This window comes from Aulonocara sp. 'chitande type north' Nkhata Bay, linkage group LG8, assembly GCF_057382095.1.
Source record: "Aulonocara sp. 'chitande type north' Nkhata Bay isolate Kocher_YH1m ecotype deep benthic linkage group LG8, A_spYH_male_GT1.1, whole genome shotgun sequence".
Taxonomy (NCBI): domain Eukaryota; kingdom Metazoa; phylum Chordata; class Actinopteri; order Cichliformes; family Cichlidae; genus Aulonocara; species Aulonocara sp. 'chitande type north' Nkhata Bay.
Genome location: NC_141351.1, coordinates 17,676,824 through 17,698,181, shown reverse-complemented (window position 1 = coordinate 17,698,181; position 21,358 = coordinate 17,676,824). Strand labels below are relative to the sequence as shown.

The 21,358-nt window shown below is 41.1% G+C and overlaps 1 protein-coding gene across 9 annotated transcripts in view; it reads right to left on the bottom strand.

Moving 5' to 3' along the window:
* Positions 1 to 5,436: 5,436 nt before the first annotated feature.
* The window catches only part of nrxn1a (neurexin 1a), a 67,502-nt gene continuing 51,580 nt past the window's right edge, over positions 5,437 to 21,358 (bottom strand). For 8 of the 9 annotated variants that reach the window (XM_086303973.1, XM_086303972.1, XM_086303976.1 and 5 more), the window contains 6 exons: positions 20,889 to 21,070; positions 18,490 to 18,661; positions 17,475 to 17,564; positions 16,117 to 16,427; positions 8,952 to 9,030; positions 5,437 to 8,141 (listed from right to left, as the gene is read on the bottom strand). In XM_086303973.1, coding sequence (XP_086160099.1) covers positions 7,840 to 8,141; positions 8,952 to 9,030; positions 16,117 to 16,427; positions 17,475 to 17,564; positions 18,490 to 18,661; positions 20,889 to 21,070 — 1,136 coding nt within the window. In that variant the 3' untranslated portion in view covers positions 5,437 to 7,839. The remainder of the gene's footprint in view (positions 8,142 to 8,951; positions 9,031 to 16,116; positions 16,428 to 17,474; positions 17,565 to 18,489; positions 18,662 to 20,888; positions 21,071 to 21,358) is intronic. The other variant, XM_086303980.1, reaches the window with a different exon arrangement.

Sequence of the window (21,358 nt, the reverse complement as noted above, 5' to 3'; positions counted from 1 at the left end):
ACCGTGCATCTCTAAGGGTTCCCTTTCATATGCTGTCGCTAGTTTTTGTCCTACATGGTTACATGAACCATGAAATCTAACACAAATTGCACTTTTTAAGCATTTTTTACACATGTATAGATTGGTGAAGATGACCTCCTGTAGTTCAAACAGAGCACCAGAATTGCAAAGAAAGTTTGTTTTTGAACGTAACGTGGTTGTTGGTGCCAAACAAGCTGGTCTGAGTATTTCTGATCTACTTGGATTTTCCCCACACAACCTCTGTAGAGTTTACAGAGAATGGTTCAAAAGAGAAAATATCCAGTGAGCAGCAGTTTTCTGAGTTAAAGGCCTCAGGAAAATGGTCTTAGCTGATAGGAGGACAGCAGTATCTCAAACAACCACTTGTTAAATCCAAGGTATGCAGAAGAGCACCTCTGAATGCACAGAATGTCAAAACTAGAACTAAAAACTGAGGCTAAAATTTTTACAGGGTCATCAGGGTCACCCTCTCCTCCTCCTCCTCTCCCTTAGCTTCCCTGCTTAGCCTCTTATGTCCTTGTCTAGTCTTGTGTTTTTTGTATTACTTTTCCCTGGAACACTCTCTCACAGTCTGTTCTCTAAAACCTAGGGTTGGCTGGAAGACTGTTTACTTAGCCTAGCAGGGCGAAGGACACTGTCTCAGCTGAACTCTGGACACGCACACATACATATACACTGATATGCGCACACTCATCCACCTTCCCTTTCCAAACGCCTTCGATGCTTATTCCCTTCTGATGCTGACGGTGGATCAAGGAGACCAGCGCACAGGCTGCAGGCCCGGATGTACTGTCTAAATCTGCTGTCCCTCACCCTTTACCCTCCCCTGTTGCTTGTCATGTGTTTCTTTGGTGTATTAAGAGTTTTTTCATGTGCTATGTGCAGAGGTGTTTTTTTTTTTTTCTGTTCTCAAACTGATCTCCTTGTTGGAGCTCAGTCTGGGGGGAGTTATTTGTTTCTCCTTATCTTTCCTCATGTGGTGCATTTTCCATTGTTATACCTCTCTGACCTGTCTTCCCCATGTGATGTTTTGTGTAATGTATGTATGGTCGGAGGGTAAGATGGCGCCGCCATTGCGTGCAATAGGTCGGCAGCCTTATGAAATGAAATTTCCCCTTGTGGGACTAATAAAGGTATATCAAATCAAATCAAAATTCAACTATATAAGACTGAAAAACTGATTAATCTCAATCTCTTCAGCAATATTCAGACACTAGGGTCAGAATTTGGTGTAAACAACATAAAAGCCTAGATTTATGCTCCCTTGATGGCGGTGATGTAATGCTGTGGGGGTTTTCTTTGCACTTTGGAGCCCTTAGTATCAACTGAGCATCATTTAAGTGCCACAGTCTGTCTAAGTATCGTTGCTATCATATCTACGCTACAGTGAACTTTCTGATGACTTCTTCCAGGAGGATGAAAGACCAAGTCACAAAGCTTAAATCATCTTAAGCCAGTTTCTTGGACATGACAATGGCCTCCACAGTAACCAATCTCATTTCGGAAGAGCATCTTTGGGATGTCACGGATATCATGGATGTGCAGCTGACAAATGTACAGTCATCATGTCAATGTTTCCAACACTTTTTTAGAAGAATGAAGTTCCTGAAGGGGTCCAACACAGTACCGTAGTAGTGTGTACAAGTTCAAGTGAATACTAATGAAAAGTGTCCAGATTGCTGCAGCTTTGTTATTAAAACTGTCATCATATTCCATCATACTGATGCTCAAAGATTGTTACTCAAAAAAATAATGTGCTTAACAAAAACAGGATTCTGGGTTTTTGGCAGTTGGAGTGTGTAAAATGTATTTGGTTGCAGCTAAAATGAATTTGGCTCTAAAAATTTCATGCGTCCATCTCTTGTAGATATGAGGGCTCAAATGTGCTTTGAAATGATAAATTAAAAAGCACACCTTAGGTACTTTGATTGCCTGTAACTTGTATAATTCCACAGAATGAGTGCAAAAGTCATACTAAGGATAACTCTGAGGGTATCTGAATTGGATTATCTTCGGGTTTTGTTAACCTAATAGAGAATGTATATATCAGTGTGTTGCAGCAAATAAAATCCCCTGTTGTCCCACAAAGAATTTTCCCCATAGACCACAATCATAAACCGGACAGCTCTGATGTTGTTACCTCTGTCTGCAAACAAGGCCTTACCACTGTTTTTGTAATGACATGTGTCATGGTCTGGCTCCAAGGCCACAACAAAAGTAGAAGGGACACATCAGTGGGCGGTGAATTTGAACAGTTATTATGATGAAGCAAACAAGAAGAGAATTTTAAATCTGCAATATGTTTATCAGATAAGTCAGTCATATAAATGTGGGTGTATGAGGATGGTGAGGTGGAGGATGTTGTGGAGCACGAGCTGAACAATACCAACACAGGTGTGTGCAGACATTGATGAGGATGAGCTAGGATGAAAGCAAGAGAAAAAAACTAAGCTGGAATGGCATTTTCCCTTCTGATTCCACAGACTACATGTGACATTGCCTAACATTATCCTGTTATATTCAGGGGCATCTAGGAAAACAGAGATATTAGCTACATTTCATCACAAACTCTATGCTTTAAGTACTGTGCAAAAAGTCTGTGACCACCTTTGTTCTTCAACAGAGTCCGAAATCCCTTTGGTATTTCTTTAAGTAAAATAAAGTGTTGGTGTGTCTGTTTTCCTCCCTTCATGTCAGGTTTTCAGGTATCTTATGTTCATGTCTCATAGTTTTGTTTTTCCCAGTTTAGGTTATAGTTTTCGCCCCGGTTCACTGTGCCTTTTTTCGTATTCTTGTTCTTGTTTCTTGTTCAGCCAAATAAATGGCTCGCCTAGTTTTAGTCTCTTCCATATCAGCTTTTGGGTCGGCACCACAAACACACCAGCCCGCCTTTTTGTGACAAATGGTTCTTTTCGGCACTCATAATTCTATCAATTTTAACAAGACCTCCAACCCCACTGGGTGAAATGCAGCCCCAAACAGTGGCAGAGCCTTCACAATGTTTTACAGATGACTGTAGACATTAAATGCTGTATGTCTCTCTTGACCTCCTCCATACATACTGATAACAAGTTGATTCATCACTCCATGATCCCTGTTACCACTGATTTTTAGTCCATTTCTTGTGTAGTTAAGCAACCACCTTTCCACTGAGACCATTTCTGATGAGGTTTTGATGCCATAGATGGATCAGCTGAAGCGCCAGATGCATCTCTCTCAGGTCTGTCATATTTCTTAATGACATGAATGTTCGTCTGCTGTAGATAGTTTTATAGGCCTGCAACTACTTCTTTAGTCCTCCACTTGTCCAGCTCCTTCACATTTTTAAGGACCCACTTGCACAACTGAGATATACTGAGACAAACTGCTGAGATATAAGTTTTCAAGTTTTCAACCAGTAGATCTTTGGGAATCACGTTAGATAATCACTTTCTTGGTGCAAAAATCCTGTTTTATGCCTGTCAAACTGTACGCTATCTTTGGCATTTTTCACAGATTCAGCTAAAAACTGGGAACATGTGTTTGTGACAGGCTGCTAGTAGCAAAGTGCTTAAAATTGATTTTTTTTGCTAAGTTGTCTGTTATGTGTAGACACAACACTGGTTCATACCTTGAATCAAGTGTCCTTTTCTATGCTTGAATGATTCATAGGTCAGTGTGAAGTGGCTTAACAAACACAAAACATTCCTCTGAAAATAGCCAGGTGCAAGGACTGGACTGAAAATGAATGAAAACACTGTCAATGTCCCCCCAAAATTATTTGAAATACCCACGGAAAACCTGAAGAACTTGAACAGACCACTTCAAAATACAAGAATGTCTGGCTCTTGGAAAAAATATAAAGAAATGAGAGGTGAAAATACTTAAATACACAATACTGTATAGGTACAACTTACTTCAAACATACAAACACAGACATTTTATTAAAAAAATGTGTTAAGGAAGCAAACTTCTGATCCTTTTTTGCAAATAAGACTTAAATGGCACATAATTATATACTTGAGTATATACAATCATATACTCATTTCTCATGTTTTTATTTTTTCCATATAACACGTCCCTAGATTCGCACATTTAGAAAAATATTCAGCAAAAACAATAAACATCAAAAATATTTAGCTGGAGTCACATAAATAAAATGTAACCTTAAATAAATAAATGCAAATTTTTCCTAGTGAAGTAGTGAGTATTTTTTTTACACTGTATTGTTTTTACTTTTATTTACAGGGTTGCACTACTGCAAGATTGCCTGTTTTTTTTAAATTTATTTATTTTTTATTTGCTTAAATGTAAAACTTGTCATTAACTGTGCTTCTTATTCACACTGAAGCTGGAAAAAAAAACTTGGATTCTAACATTGTCATAATAATAAACTACAAACAATGCAAAGCTACATTTTCCTGTTTCACTGCAACATTTGTTAAAAGGTTATATTTATGAATCTCCAATCACTCTGCACATGCTTTTTTGCATTTCTGAACATGTACAATCTATCTGTGTGTCATCTTACTTGAAAAACAGATCTCAATCTCAGTGACACAACCTGTTTAAAGAATTCAGATTATCTGCTGCTAATACTAATAATCTGATTGTGTGTTGTACAATCAGATTATTGTACACTGTCGAGAAACAGCGTTATTTTGTATTCACTCCATAAATATTGCAGGGCTCTGTCTTTATCTTTGTCCTAGCTGTCTGTGGCCAAGGACAGCAAAGCAGCAGATGGCTACAACCTAACACAAGCCTTTTGTTGAGCACAGACTGTTCTGCAAAGACAAAAAGAAAGCAAGACAAACAGCGAGAGAACAAGATAATGCAACTGGGGAGGTGTTTATTGAAATAGCAGCTCTTTGTATGTTTCACCTGAGGATGCAAGTTCAGCTCTGCAGTCTCAGGGATCTTTCATCCGGCAAACAGCAACTCTGCAGAGACTTTGCGTTTACAGCACAGAGTTGTGCTTCAAAGCCCTGTTTAGTATGTGCAGTGGGGTATATTTGTGCATTTGCCATCCCAGTAAAATGGTGTGGGACCTAGAAAGGAAGAGCTGCTTTCTTTTCTTAATTTGATGAAACAAAAGTTGAAAGGATAAAACAGAATGTGGATAGATGTGCAATTTATGGTCTCTGAATTTACAGAAATGCCCTTAATTTCTGTACTTGTTACATGAGAGACTGATGACAGTCTCTTATGTCCATTAAATAAGGTTTGCTGGAACTAAAAGACATGCCTGACATCAATCTTCTTTTTATTGGGAACTATTCCTCTAAGATCTGCCCTCTGATTCCCTGCTACCTTTTGACTTGTGTTAATTAGACAGTCATCCGATATCATCATAGCTGAGGGGGGTGCGATAATAGGCGCTTTAATGATGTCCGCAGGCAGATGGGAAGTGAAAAACAAACACGCAAAAAGCTCACTTGGGTAATATTTTATTTACTCATTAATCTTCAAAACTATTTTTCATAATAAATTTCCACTTTATGTTCATCAAAGAACCGTAACAATAAAAATAAAAGTAAATACTGTAGAAAAATTGTACATATAGAAAATAAACATGGTTAATGAACACCTAGATGTAGAATAATCCCACTTGTTGAGACGCCTCCTATGTTTTCAGATGGCAACACAACAGAGATAGAGGTAAAGGAAAGCAACAGACATGGAGGAGAGGGAGACGTAGTAAACGAGAGGGAAACACGAAAGAGGCAGGTCAAAAAGGCCAGTTAAGGATGGCGAGAATAAGGGGAGATGTTAAGTTAATTTTGACATTTATACTTTGAAATCTCACACACAGTCTGTTTCATGTCCTTCCTTGCCCTGGTCTGTTTTGCATGCATCCGACTGGTTAGTTACATTGCTTGGAAGAACTGTAGGGGCTTGTTCATGTCATGGCACTGTTTGTATCTTGTGGGGCTACACTTATTGAGCTGCAGAGGGCTCAGACACTGCAAAAAGTCCATAAACAGATAATTCGCCATTGCCCATGGGAAACCCATCCGTCTGTCCCGTATTGGGACATGTCACGAGTATTGATTCATCTGTCAACCAACAGCAATGAATACATGAGGACGCAAAGAGAAAGAGAGAAAAGGGAGAGCCAATGAAATCAAAGCAACTCAAGTTGTCGTATAGCCAATGGCATCAAGAACTGGACTTTTCTATCTATTAGCAACACATGGTAACATTTACTTTGTTATGTTTTTCTTTTCCTCAGCTGGTTTTTGCTATAAAAGGTGGTTGGTTAGCGTAGGTATAGTGGGCGTGACCTGTAAGACATCAGGCTAGGAAACAGGATGTGGCCTGTCGTGGGGCGCACGTGTCCGACGGCAACCCACAACATCCCCCTCCTCCTTTCCCACCTGCAGACAAACCTACCACCTTTGGACTTAGTGGGACACGCCACCACTCCACAGCACAGCTCGGGCATGCAGCACACTCGAGATGGTCACGCTTTGCCGATGAAGATTTGATCTGAGAGTCGATTTGGCGACTGAAATCATTGTTGTATCCCACAGACTGAAAAACCATTTGAAGTGCGTACTCAGAAATACTTCAAGCCGAGGTGGTGAGTTTATGATGGTGGTGCGTCACGATGTAACCTCTGGAGTTTCAACGCGGTATAAATCACACGGAGTAAGATAATTCACGTGCAATAAGATCCCCCCCCTCCCTTCCCCAGAGTCTATACTGCCCAAATGTTCCTCATATTCATCATTATCGTTGCCATAACAGTTATCATTATGAGCGTTGTCTTTTTCACCAATGTCTTCTTGTATAGTCTTCAGTGTCAGTTATGAAGATATGCTGCGCTTTTAGCATTGCAGGTAAGTGTATGTCTGCATGTGTAGATCCTTTTTAATTTTACCATGTGTGTGTTTGTATGTAGTCTATGTACGTATGTGTGTGTGTGCAAGACACCACAGTGCAAGACTGGTGCCTGTAGGTAGCATCTGAAGTCTCCTGTCCAGGAAAACATCTTTCAGTTTTTCACTGATTACACTGTTTTGTGATTTTCAGGGTGCCATAAAACAGCAGCGCTGCAGCGTAACAACCACAGCCCATCCGTTATATTAATGGTGCACCAGCCCTGCCGCTGCCTATCCACTCGCAACTCACTGTCTCTCTTTGGCTACACCCTGAATTCCTGCCGTGCTGTCTGGGGGTAGACTTGGACCATTGGTGTGCTTGTTTCCTCAGCATCCTCATTGCTTCTTCTAGCCCCATCTGCTAACAGGGAGAAAGGCCAAGAAGCTTGGAAGAGAGACACTTGGTGCTTGTCTTGGTGCTTTTACATCTTTGTTCTGGTGCTCTGCCTCTCACGCAAACACTCTGTCTGCCATGTGCTTCACTTAAAGTCTTCCTTGACCTCTCTTAGTCCAACTGAAGAGGTCCAACTGTGGCAGGGGAGTCTCTTTTTTTTTTCTTATCAGGCTGACCCAAAATGGTTCTTAACTGGGAGTTGAACTGGTGCTTTCTAAATCATTTGGAATGGTGTTAATGTTCATAAAAGAAGCCTCTCACAGAGGCTCTGCTCATTGGTAAATACTGTACAGTAAGGGCTCATGCCCTCAGGCCAGTCTGTGTGTGTATGTTTGTGCTTGAGTGTGTGTGTGCCTGGGCTCGTTTGTGTGCATGTTTGTGCTTGCCAGCATGTGTGCAGGTGTGATTATTGGGGAGTAAACATTAAGATCAGCATGTCTATGTCATGTGTGTTTGTGTGTATTTTTTTCTTTTTGAGAATATATCTATTTATGTACATATACCGTTATATATATAAAGGTGTATGCGTATATGTCTGTGTTTAAGAAGTCATCCGCCTCAGACATAGTACTCCTTGTCTTTGTTCTTCTTGTTTTTAGAGATCTTGGCGATGCCCAGCGGCTTGTCCTTAGCGCTGCCATTGGGCTGTGTGGCTGAGTTGCTGATGTAGTTGCGGCTCTCGTCCACGTGGTAGGAGCCTTCGTCGCGGTTGCGATACTTGTACATGGCGTAGAGAAGGATGAGGATGCAGAGGGCAGCAGCTGCTACAATGCCCACCACCATGCCCGTAGTGCTGCTGCTCTCCCGCACCCCTTCAGACGGACCCGGGAACATCTTCACCTCTGGCAGGGGAGGGCGGGCTGTGAGGGGAGAGAGGAGGAAATTGATGTTATATGATGGTTTAGTTTATACATTATTAATTTGGATTGCCTGCGATGATGGTGGGAGGAGAACTGGAAGACACAATGCATCATGGTGATGAATTATTTGACAAGCGTTTTGCATAATGCTACACGCTGGTAAGGGAAAGCTACAGCTTAGAGCCAAAGCTGTTTACATATCATCACATAATGCGTAAACAGATTACAGTACACATCGCTTAGAGGAGGATCCAGAGCACAGGTGCACGTTACATCAGATTTTACTACATACTTCTGACACTTTACAACAGCCAGAGAGAGCTGCAGTACGGTGAGACTTCACACCATATTAAATGATTTATAAGGAAGAATTTAAATATCAAATTTTATGGCTGTCCAGAGATAAGGGGATGGAAAAGAAAAAGGTGAAGGAGGGAGGAGGTAAATAAAATGGGATATATAAAAATGAAATTTTAATGACAAAGAGCAGGATACAGATGGGAAGATAGGAAGAGATGGAGAGTGTTAGGTAATGCCCGAGGGTGGAAACCTGAGCACAAATAAAAAATTAACTGGAGAGCATAAAAATGGGTAGCAGTGCGAGTGGAGGATGTAAAACAGGTAGGAAGCATTGTTTTTTTCTCTCCAAGGGCCACATACTGAGCATGTATATTGATAACTAATCTCTTTTTTTAACTTATTGGATGTTGGCGGCCAGACTTAGAGGGCCCGGGGGATGTATTTTGCCCATGAGTGACATAAAAGCTGCGTAAAGGCAGTTTCACATGTATATTAGTTAATGTTTCTCACCTGAACTGGGGTCACATGGGTCAATGTCTTCATCATCGCTTGGGCACTCAGCTGATGCCACCAGCAGGTCGTCTGTCGACTGAGAAGGGAAGATGGAGAAAAATTGGCAAACGTGTCACACACACACACACACACACACACACACACACACACACACACACACACACACACACACACACACACACACACACACATTCATATACATACAAACTCATGATCGTCATCATTTCTAAGACAGAAACCATCAGTTCCCCACACCCCTTCTGTTTATTTCCTGTATGTGTGAGCACACAGCACCAATCTTTCGCCCACCCGTTTTCAGTTGACCATAAACACTTCTGCCTGTTACAGCCCCCAGCAATAGCAGGCGGCCAAAACCTGAGTGCCAAGGAGAGAAGAAGAAAGAAGAAGGAGAAGAGAAACACTGAATCCCTTTAAAACCACAAGGAGACTGCTTAGTTATTATCTAGTACTGTCTCAACCCTCCCCATCCTTTGTTCTCTTCTGGCCTTTCTATCTGCATTCTGCCATCTCCATCTGATACTGGCAAATGCTCATACGTGAGGCTGAGGACAAAAATAAAACCAGCCTTCATTAGATATCTGTTAAGCGTTTGATAGTTTATTTAAATCTCTTTTATTCAAAACCTCTCCACGAGCACCATGTTGATTTTCTACTTATAGCCCACCTCTAACCTACACCAATCCACTAATACACTCAACGACCGATCCTTTTCCATGCTTTGCTCCCTCTCAATGGAAAAGGCGCCCTTTTTCCTCTCAGTCCCTGCTCCTCTTGTTGCCATGGCAACTCTAAGTTCAGGCTGTTAGAAATGATGGGGAATAAAAAAAGAGGAAAAAAAAGGGAGTGTGCACCCTCAGCGGGGACCTGTGCGTTGATTTGCAGTTCCAGCCAGAGTGCGAGGAGAAAGGAGAGAAAAGAGGGAGGGAGTTAAAGATAGATGGATGGATAAAAGGAATTTCAGGTGGAGGCTATTGGGGAGAAAGAAAGAGAAAAGAAGACAGGAGAGGAGGAGGAGCACTTCAAAGTGCTGCGGTCTTTACTTAACACGGTGCTAATGTGCTCCGCATATTCATGAACTACTGTTAAACATCGCCCGCCTTGACGCTTCGGCATGAGAGATATTAAATGTGTGAGCGTGTGTGTGCATGCGTGTGTGTGCTTTAACCACACTGGGTGCTCAGTGCCAGCATTAAATTAAAATTGGATTGTGATGCATTGCAGTGGATGTTAGTAACCCACGGAATAAAAGAGAGGCGAGAGAGCAGCGGAGCTAAAAAAGAGAGAAGAGTAACAGAAGTGGAAACTAAAGTGGAGGAGAAATCTAAACCAAATCAAAGCGCTGAGATGTCTAAGTTAGGACAAGAATAGCAAACGGAAACTCATTAAACTGCCATTAAACCTCGCAGTCTCTTCTTCCTGTAGGAGCACAGTTGGTGTGAGTAGCGGAGATGTGAAACCTCTGAAAAAGCCTGCACTGGCCTTACAAGTCTGCTGTAGTCCAGTTTGGCCTAAAAATTACATTCGGTTACTGATGCTTGACTCGTACTCTTTCCTCAGCTGCCTTTCCAATCAGTTCTGCCCACTGGACTGTCAAATGCTGCTAGGGCGAGCTTAGCCTCTGGAATTCAGCCAGTCAATAAACCCTCTGTGCCTTTGCCAAGAAATAGCACATGAACCAATCAGGCCGCAGGAAACACACCACCCCTGACACCTGTCGGCGATCAATTTTGAGCCACGGTGCTTGATGATTGATTCAAAGACACCTATGTGCCCTCCGCAGACACCTGATTTGAATCCTGACTTCAGCTAAAACAAAAGCCGAGGAGCACATTTTTACAATGTCCCTCCTCTGATCTGTGACATCACCTTGTCAGCTGACCACCCCATCCAAAGGGAGGGTGTCAATTGGAGTATTGATCCACTTATCGCAAGGGAGGCAGTGAACACAAGAGAAAAATGGGGACATGCCAAACACAACTTAAATCGCATTGATTACCCACAGAAGTTCAGAGAAAATCTGCCAAAGCAAGTGTATGCCCGAGGATCCTCCGCCCCTCTGCCTCACCCTCCTTCTTTGTTCCCATCTTTTCACGGTCTATCAATAGAGCATGCTGACATAATAATGGACACAGATGAACACTGATAGGGAGGAAAAAATAGATACAGGTGGACAAAGCGAGCGTGACAAGAAGAATATCTGCATGCTTAAAGAGTAAAATCTCTACCTGAGCCGCCGAACAGTGCCAACGACCATCCATGCCTCCCTGACTGCCTAGTTCACACATAGTAGCTGCACTCAGTCCTCACACTCTCTTGCAGAAGATTCAACAGATTGTCTGCTACTTTCACAACTGGAAATCACACACACATGTACTCACACAAACTCTATGACAGCCAAACATGCTCCATTGGTCTAGTTCTATTTAAACACATCTACACAGACACGCGAGCATACACCAGATCAGGCTGAAGTTGGCAGGCTGATGAAGAGATCCTGACGAGAGAGGAGAGGAGCTAGCTCCACTACTGCAGATGGTGAGATAGACTCATACACCGCCTGCATTAACAGCCTATCACTGGAGCTCAACCACAGACAGGGAGGGAGGGGGAGGGAGAAGAGGAGGGGGGGGGGGGGTGACGAGTAAATATGGAAAGATATGAAGGGAGAGAAAGAGCAAAGGGAAAGCGAAAATAACCGAGGGAAGAGGGAGAAAGTATCACCAGAAGATCGATAACAAGTAGAAGAAAGGCAAGATGGAGACGAAGATGTGAAAGATGTATAGATAGCGATGCAGGCAGAGAGAAAAAAAAAAACAGACGGAGAAAGAGGAGAGGAGAGGAGCGAGCGAGGCATGAGACGTGGAAGTGCCTGGGTCAGCTGATTCCTGTAGCCAATTGGGCAGAGCTCCGAGCCTCGAGTTTCTTCCATCAGTCTTCCCATCAAACACAGGTACACACAAACACATGAATGCGCGCAAACACACATCCACCGACAGACAGGGAACATCAAAACCAAACTCGAGCTCTGTGACTCAGCGCAGCCTCTAGCATAAACACTCACACAAACTCTCCCTCTCTTCTCCTCGCTGGTGCTCAGCTGTCATGCATTATTAATCCCTTCCACTTTTCAACACGCAAAAAAACCCCACGAAAAAAGCCTCGACACAGTGTGGACGTCAGCAGGAAGCACATAACATATTCTTACTGCACAAAGCACTGACGGCAGGAGCAAACCCATGGGGTAACTTAGGCAGATCCACTGAGAGACACACGCAAACTTGAGGCGTGTGCGAGAAACCGGCAAAGTGCTCGGACCCATTGCACCTTTGTAAGACATCTCTCACTGCCCCTCCTCTGATGCAACGTGCTGCAATACAACTTATTGTTCCCGATCCACCTGAGTGTATGCGCGCGCGCGTGTGTGGATTCAATGTTTTATGTGTGTCTTGATTAAGGCCAGATTGGTTGCCAGGCAACACTAGGCAGCCTCAATAGGGAAGCTGTAGATTCTTCTTAAACAAGACAAACACACATACTCACAAAAATAGAGTTTGGGGGGCAACTGGAGTGATTTGACTTGCACAGACGAGCAAACGCCCGTGCTGCGGTATATCGAGCATATAGTGGGTCTGACCCACTTCTCATGCTGACTGCACTGCATAGCTCCACATCCCAGATTCAGCATTCACATCAGTAAATCACAGGCGCAGGAACAGTTCGCTTAAATCGCATACACATTGAGAAATTGAGCAGTGAAGAGTGTGAAAAGAAAGGCCCTGTGACAGCACTGTCACTCTGCAGCACTATCCCTCCAGCTCTCATATCCATTATTGATGCCTGAGGCTTAGCTCACAGCTCTCTGCGTTCTATTATTTATGTCTGAAACAGCTGGCGGTTTATACACAGAGGAGCTAGTCTCTGTGGGAGACTGGCTGGGAGAGAAAGAAAGCAAGCAGCGGGTAGTGGGGCTCACTATCTCCATGGCAACTTGTATCACTTAGAAAAAAAAAAAAAAAATCTTTTTTTTCAGTGCTGCTGGCGCACAGTTTTATAACACAGGAGAACTGCAGCACACAGACGCCCACTAAGAGCCTGATAACATCTCTGTAGTGATCTGAACAATAGAGGCGTCTGCGGTGTACCTGCTCACAATGTATCCTCTGACATTAGCATCGACTCTTCAGCTGCTGCCGCTATAAAAATGCCACAATAACAATTTTGTGTTTCTATTGTACCATTTGCATCAGTTTACATATTATGGGAAAGCTATTACATCCTCCACTGGCACAAACAATTCTCCTGCAGTAATTTAGAAGGGAGGGACCACTTAGCGGTAAATTTGCCATCTAGTCTATTTCTGTGATTGTGCTGGCGCAAAAAGTGAGCCTTCTGTCCATTAAAGACAAACAAACAGTGCTGCAGGGCAAATAAAAACCTATTAATCACCCAATATAATTAGGAAAAGTGCCTATGGTATTTCCTGGAGCAAAAGCTATGTTTTTTTTAAAGATATTGGACTTTTTAGTTTTGTGGCATTATTTCCTCTATTTGCGGATATATAACTCTAAATAAATCTTGTATATATCCCATGAGCCGCAATCATAGACCCCATACAAAGATGAATTTGCAGTTTACAACATAAATTTGATGAATTTATGTTATTTATGAATTTATTTATGAATTTATATTCAAATTGTTTCTGCACGAGGTCTCTCCCTGTTGAAAGGGAGTTCTTCCTTCCTGCTATTGCCAAGTGCTGCTCATAGGGTTCGACTGGGTTTTGGCGTTTTATGTCTAATCTACCTTGCAATTGTTGCTGTTAAATAGCACTACAGAATACCATATCTTGCAGTGCCAAGGATAGCCAACACGCTCAAATCAAAGTTTAAAAATGGGAAACTCCAGGGTGATATCACAGTGGCTATGTCCAACTTTTATATACAGTCTGTGGCTGCAGCAGACTTATAGATGATAAGACTTGTTCAGACTTTGATTCCCTTTAAAGTCAGGTGAAAGACTTTGATGCTGGAGTATCCTAATGCCCAAGGGGCCTAAGGAGCTGACGCTGTAATTATTATATTTACCATCTGAGTTTTATCTGGAAACTTTTTTGTGCTATACACCCTGTCAGATTACTGCTATGCATGAGAAAAAAACTATTTTTTTCAGTTCTCATCTGCCTTTGAGTAGCCCCTGAGGAGTCATCATTGTCCACCTTGTGCTTCTAGTTAATTTTAATTTTAATCTACGATGGGTAATGCACGCCCTAACAGGACAATATATAGCAGGCAGAAGGGAAGTAATGAAGCACAAATACTTTAATATTTTCAGGTATTTATACTTTACTAGTCTATTTTTTTTAAAATAGGCTCATTACTTTTTATTTAACACATTTGAAAGAAGATATCACCTCACATCAGAGCACACCTTCAAACACCAAAATGATATGAGTCACAATGGAGGGAATAACTCAAAAAAGATAACCCTATGGGTGTATCCATCATCAGGGCTTATTGCATACAAATAGATTAAATTTATAGTAATTTATGCATCATTTATAGTCTATACTCAGGGATTTAAATAGCTAGAATGATCTGAAACAGCATTCTTGGTGAGACTAATCTGGTAAGACTAGTCTGTAAGTTGTGATTGCAGTACTTCTAGCTAGCACTACGGAAACAGAGGATAAAGGAAGTAAATTTATTTTTTGTTTTTTTTAAGTGGCAATTTATTTCAAACGCAACATTTCTATCAGCTCAACAAATATCAGCCAACGCACAAAATGTTTGTGTGCAGTTTGTCACACAGCGTGTCTGCTAGCTAACAGTACAGCTACTGTATTTCACTCAGAGATGGAGAAAGATGTGAGAAAGACAGGATGGGAGAGAAAGAAAAGAGGTTATATTTGAAGGTAAGGACAGATCAGTGATATCTGACAACCTGAAAGGCTTCAAGCTCCAACATTCTGCAAAACAAACTGACGTATTTCTAACTTTGTATTATTCAAAGTTATATGAAAATACTCAGCTGTTTAGTGTAGGATAAAAAGTTTAGCTTACTGTAATGTGGTGAATGTAAAGCACTGTGCTGGACTGGAGCACAGTGGCTTGGTGTTCTTGGTCAGTGTTAGCTTACATAAAGGGTAGCAGAGATTAATTTGAATTTTAGCTGATGATGCTTAGAATTATTCACTTAAGTTCAATCTCCATCTAACTGTATATTGTCTTGTATAAAGACAGCACAAACAGTATGCTGTCAGTGTAGGGGATGGAAATCAGTCAAGATAGCTTGTTGAATATATCTGCTTACATCATGTTGAATTCATTTGTGAAAACCCACAAAGAGCAGTCAACCTCAGCAGCAGCACAGGTCAGCTGATGACAGCTTGTACATTAAGAAAGACTCCTGGAGCTCCAGTTTAAACCCTGACGGCACACATTTTTCTGTTTGGGTATGGAGGCAAAGTGAAAAAAGTCTGCATTCCCATGTACTAATATTATTTTATTATTATATTAATATAGCACTTAGCTTTGCACAAAAATAGCTTGTAGAAACGTTGTCCAAAGAGCTACTTTTCAGAGGCTCTACCTTTTACAGACATTAAAGAACGTCTGTATTTTTGCCATCTCTGATAATAGCATGCTAAATATGGAACTGAAAGGCAGGAGGAAAAGAAGATGACCACAGAGAAGATTAATAGATGTAGTGAGGAGGAGGACATACTGAGGGTTGGTGTGAAAGGGGATGATGCTAGGGATAGGGTGAAATGAACTGAGCAGTCAAAAGTAGAAGAAATCTGACGTATTATCCAGTGCTTCTTATTATTATGTGAAACACTGCATATGAAACGTGGTCCATGAGTAAAGTGAGCGGAGCTCTGAGCGGAGTATAAAACAATTCCACTTTTCCTGTTATATCTTTCCATCCTTGATTAGTGGGCTGCGGCATGCTAATCCTCTTACTGAGTGCTAAAAGAAAGTTATCAAAGCAAATTACCACTTTTTAATTACCTATTGCCACACGAAAGGAAGATATCTGAGGAATTACATTGGAACAGCAGGTCTTTATGTGACCACACAGATTGGATTTAATAGGTTTTCCTCACATGAGATGACAAAGAAAAGCTTGATGGTGCTCTGACCTGCGGTGTTCCACCCTGCTTCCTGTTAGTGGCTGTGGTGGTTGTGATGTCACTGATGGACGGGGCGGAGTCTGAACGGTTGCCTCCGGCCGAAGCGCTGGACTGCGGGGTGATCGAGGAGGATGGCATATCGCCGACAAGACGCGCGCTCCCCTCCACTTTGATGTGGGGGTGCCCCTCAGCGGCCATGTTGAGGATGCGGAGGCCGTTATAGTAAAGGCCAGCCAGCTGTCCCTGGAACATGGCTGCACCTCGCTCGCCTCCACCAACGCGCACTGTTGTCTGGCTGTTGAAGATGGTCAACTGGCGGCCTACGCAGACACACACAAACACCCGCAACCAAACACACATAGAAAAAAGGTGGACAGGCGCACGCAAATACAGCCACACGCACACACACACACATTCCAGTGGTCACATACGTGCGTACATACACACAAAGTAAGTGTTACACAATCCACCACCCCAAAGCCATGGTGAGAGGATGGGATAGATTATGCATGGCAGAGCAAAATCGAAGCCGTGGAGAACCGTGGAGAAGGCTGAGGCTGAGAGAGATAAGAGTGAGAACGGAGAACCAGAGAAGGAGAAGGGGGTGAAGAGACTGAGAAGTTGACGAGGAGGATGAAGAGGCAAAGAACAGGAGGAGGAGGAAGAGTGAGCAGATGAGAGGAGTCAGAGGGCCCCGAGAAGACGGGGCTGACAGATGGTTGCTATGGTGATGGCTGTGCGGCACGACATTGTATTTGAAGGAGCGACAGACAGGCAGACAGAGAGACAGAGATCTAGAGAACTGTTGTCACAGCCCTATGAAGCATGCACAGGTTATAAGCTCTAGCACTGCTCACTGTTAAAGGGACTAGAGTCTAATTTAAGGAGCTCTGCTGAAGTTTAGGAGGAAAACTTTTACATTTTTTCAAAAAGAATTGCTCTATTAGTCATTTCAAATTTACATAATTCTTACATGGCACAATACTTTGCATGTACTTTAATTTGATTACAAATTTTTTTTCAACATATAGTCTTTAGTAAAATGCTTTATCGTTTACAATTTGATAGGAAACAAAATTATTTAATAAAGCATCTTTTATCAGTACTTCTTTTCTATTTTCTGATTTATTCACATTTAAATCTCTCCATCGTCCCTTTAACCTGATATTATCAGATACACACTAACAAGATACGTTCACAGGCACTACAGTTTACACAGTATTACACACTACAGCTGCCCAACTTTTAAATACTTAGTTATGGATTTAGATTTTTAGATGTTAGTTGATGGTGCACAATAAGTCAACTGTCTTCAAATTGTATTTTTTAAGCTGAAAGTTTTAAGGAATTTTAATCAGGGTTTTTACCTTTGTCGAGTAGCCAATCGTCAACTACTCGACCGAGCCGATAGGGGATTCGCTGTCTGGCGATGGCCAGGCGCTCGTTATCAATGTTGCCTTTAATTTAGAGATGAAAACACAGTAGTAATTACGCACATCCAAACTTGGTACAGGAGCTGGATACAAAAAGAACAGCAATGAAAAGAAAGTAATGGTCTGCTCATTGTTGGCATGTCACTGTGTTAAGGTCAGCTTGAAGAGAAGAAGAGCTGAATTCACTACGTTTCCACTGAGCGGACTCTTACTCTCTGTTCATTGGGTTTAATTTAAAGAGACATTTCAGGGGTTAACATCTGCAAGAGCACAGGGAAATAATGTTACAGCTGTCACATACTGCCTATATGACTGACTGAGTTTAGTGTTACATACTCACACACACCTCACAACAACTAGCATTTAGCATTTTGGCTATGAGCTACCTAAAGCCTCATTGTGTTAAAGACTACTAACTAAGATTACCACTTTAAATATAAAACCCAACAAATATAAAAACAAATACTATACTCAACAAAATACACTTTTTTCTTTTTCTTATTTTTTACTCTAGTTAAACATTTATCTCCAAATATGACATGTTTTTAAATTATTATTTGACCAAAAATGCACCAGCTGTTATTATTTTCTTTTATGGTGAGAAAAAACAACTGTATTGAATATTTTCATAAATTACCTTTAACACTATTTAACAGGCCTAACATAACATAGCTGGCTAGTATACAAGCTATTGTAAAAACGACCTCATTTTATGGTTTAAAAAGTCATGTTTCATGTCAGATCACACATATTTCATTTCAAACACAATAACATAAAACAAAGCTGCAATTATATGTCTCAACCTCAGTGTTTGAATATAAACATTGAAAGAAAACACTGATTAGAAAGTGAGTTGAATTGGAATAAAGTATAGCTGGCGCTGCCCCCAGGACAGGCAGTGGTGTGATGAGTCAGAGGGTTGGGCCTATACGTGCGGGGCAGGGCCTACCTGAGGGATAACGCTCTATGACCGGCAGGTCGTCCAGCTGGAGGGTCGCATTGCCACCACTGCGGGTGAACCGAATTACGTGGTACTTCCCGTCGTTGACAAACTTGGAGCTCTCCTCGATGTTGATATCGTCAGTGCCGACATTAAACACTACTCTAATGTTGCCTTTGTCCTGAGGAGGAGGAGAGGTATGACAACATTTTATCAGATGTGTAAAGGTCAGGATATTACCAGTTTCATGTCTTTTGGGTATGCACAGCAGAGTGTGTGTGACCACGTATTTGTGTATTAAATGGTGTAAAAGGACCTGATAAGTTTCACCAAAAACCAAAAGTTGAAAGCAGACAAACAAAGGGGTGGACAATGAAAACCAACGCTGTCTTAAGTATGGTGAATTTAAGTACTTGGCCCATGCCTGCTTAACCAGCAGCTGCAACTGATTCAAATAACTTCAATTGTTTACTCAGAATGATAAAACTATTTAATCAATGCTGAGATAGAGCTGGGCTTTGGGTAGATGACCTTTGAACCTGGATCAAAATCTGCTCAGGTTAGTGACAAGTTATGCTGTTTTCCAACTTCATCTTGGATCAGTAAAGGAATCAGTCTTTCGCATTCCAGTCATAGTCTAGACAGAATTGTCACACATAATGGCCAGGGAAAAACTCCAATCCGGCCCAGTGAACAGTTTTGGAGGAGGATATACATTTTGGACTTTTAACTGTATTTTCATAAGTTTCACACTTTTTCCTAATGATTAAGACCACGGACATTTATACTATAGTAACAGATTGACAATTAAATGACAGAAAATTTCCTGTTTTTTTAACTATTGACTACAATAATTTATGTTTTGTTTTTTTGTTTGTTTTTACAATGAGTCAGGAGTTAAAAAAGATAACTTTTTTGTAAATTAACGAAACCTTTCCAACTTTCCACATCCTTCCATTTACTACAGCTGAATTTCTTTATCCTGTAGAAAGATTGAGACATACTGTTGCACCTCTTTTTTTTTATATTAAGATACCTCAGGGCTTAAATGTGTAATTAAAGTTATTTACACTAACATAAAGCCTAGTTAAAATCGACATGAGCCATATGTGGTCCTCAATGTTAAAATAACTTTGAGATCCTTGGTCTCGAGGATGACATCAGTTTCCTGCCAAAATAAGGTTGTTTTATATTGTAAACTATACCAATGATGACATAAAATAACAGCTATAGCAATCGTTGATGGCTTATTTTAATGATCGTAACAGTGCTATTTTCATAGTCCTATTTGAGCAAACAAATGCTTCAAACTGAAACTGCTCTGTGATATTTCACGATTTTCTGATATTTTACCGTGCAACAAATAAAAGCTCGATTATGAGGATGTGAAATCTTGTGAAGGTGTTATCAACCATTGTAGAGATAAATGTGAGAATTTATTTTAGGAGGTATTGCTCACCACTTGTCAAGTACCCAATGCTGGGATGTTTAATAATGTCCATGTGTCTGTTATGACTGTACAAGTGAAAGTTTATGAGAGCTTGCTGGGACAAGGTTGATCACTGAGGGCACCAAGACCCTCAGTAAAATACACAGCTGAATGCAGTTTTGTTGGCCTTAATTTATACTTAATTATCATTTTAAGAGAACATGTTGTGCTTTGTCTTATTTTCTGTCCTATACATACTGCTACAATAGTTCACGGTCATAAACATGGCTTAAGTTTCAAATAATGAAGTCAGGCTATGAACAAGGAATCCTCATGATCCCAAAGCTAAAGCTTCATACTGCTCAGCTAAAGACAGTTGTTTCTACTTTTATGGGGGATATCCCTGATATAGTCATCTCGGACAGGTGGCTCTCCAAACCTTCTGTTTGTGAGAGAGCCAATCAGAAGAAAGTTGACTTAAAGAGAGAACATTACCAGATTGTTGGCTGAACTGAGGTACTTCATAGAAACCTTCTATAATATAAATAAGGAGCTGGAAATTAGTATATTAGGTCCATTTTATGCATGATCACTAATTTTTACACTAAAAATCAATTAATGTAATTATGCAGCCCGGAATCAATAAACAAATAGCTTCTGTTACTGGAAGGGAGGAATAAACGTGTTCAACTCTTTCATAGTGCGATATAATTTCCTTATGAGAATTCATAATAAGTCTTTTTGGTTTAAACAAGGAAAATACACAATCTGTAAAGGTTTTGCCATAATTACATGTGTCATTTGGAGTGGTGGACCATCGTATTATGATGAAGAGTGAATACTGTTAATAGATATTGAATGCACACAGTTCTAATTACAAGTGTTGTTACTGTAGCAATAGCTGACTAAATGAATACAAACAAGAAATACTACATGAGAATGATAAATCACATAAACCTTGACAAATTGTTGTACTTACTATCTGCAGCTGAAGGTAGTCTCCCAGGCCGGATGCGCTGTCCACCCGAAGCAGAATGGCATGTTTCTGTTGAGTGCTGAACCCGAGGGCAAGCCGGTCAGCCCTGGTGCTGGGACGCTCATTAGGGGGCCATGTGTAAATCACCAAGCCTCCATCACGGGCAAAGATATAAGTGGTTCCAGCTGGTCGACACAGATAAAAAAAAATGTAATTACAGGTAAATCTGTGTGTTGTGATGGTGTTATCTGCCATCACAGTTCGACCACTCCAGCTGGTAAATCTATGTTTTGGTAAATCTTTTAAACACAAGGAGCATATTGGAAAATAATAACAAAAAACTTAAAATGTCACAGCTGACTGGCCTTTTCTATTCTGACAAGTCCTTCTCCAGGCTGTTTCCCAAATTACTTATCACCATTACTGCAGGAGGCTGACTGTATAAGTGACTCAACCAAATAACAAATCATATA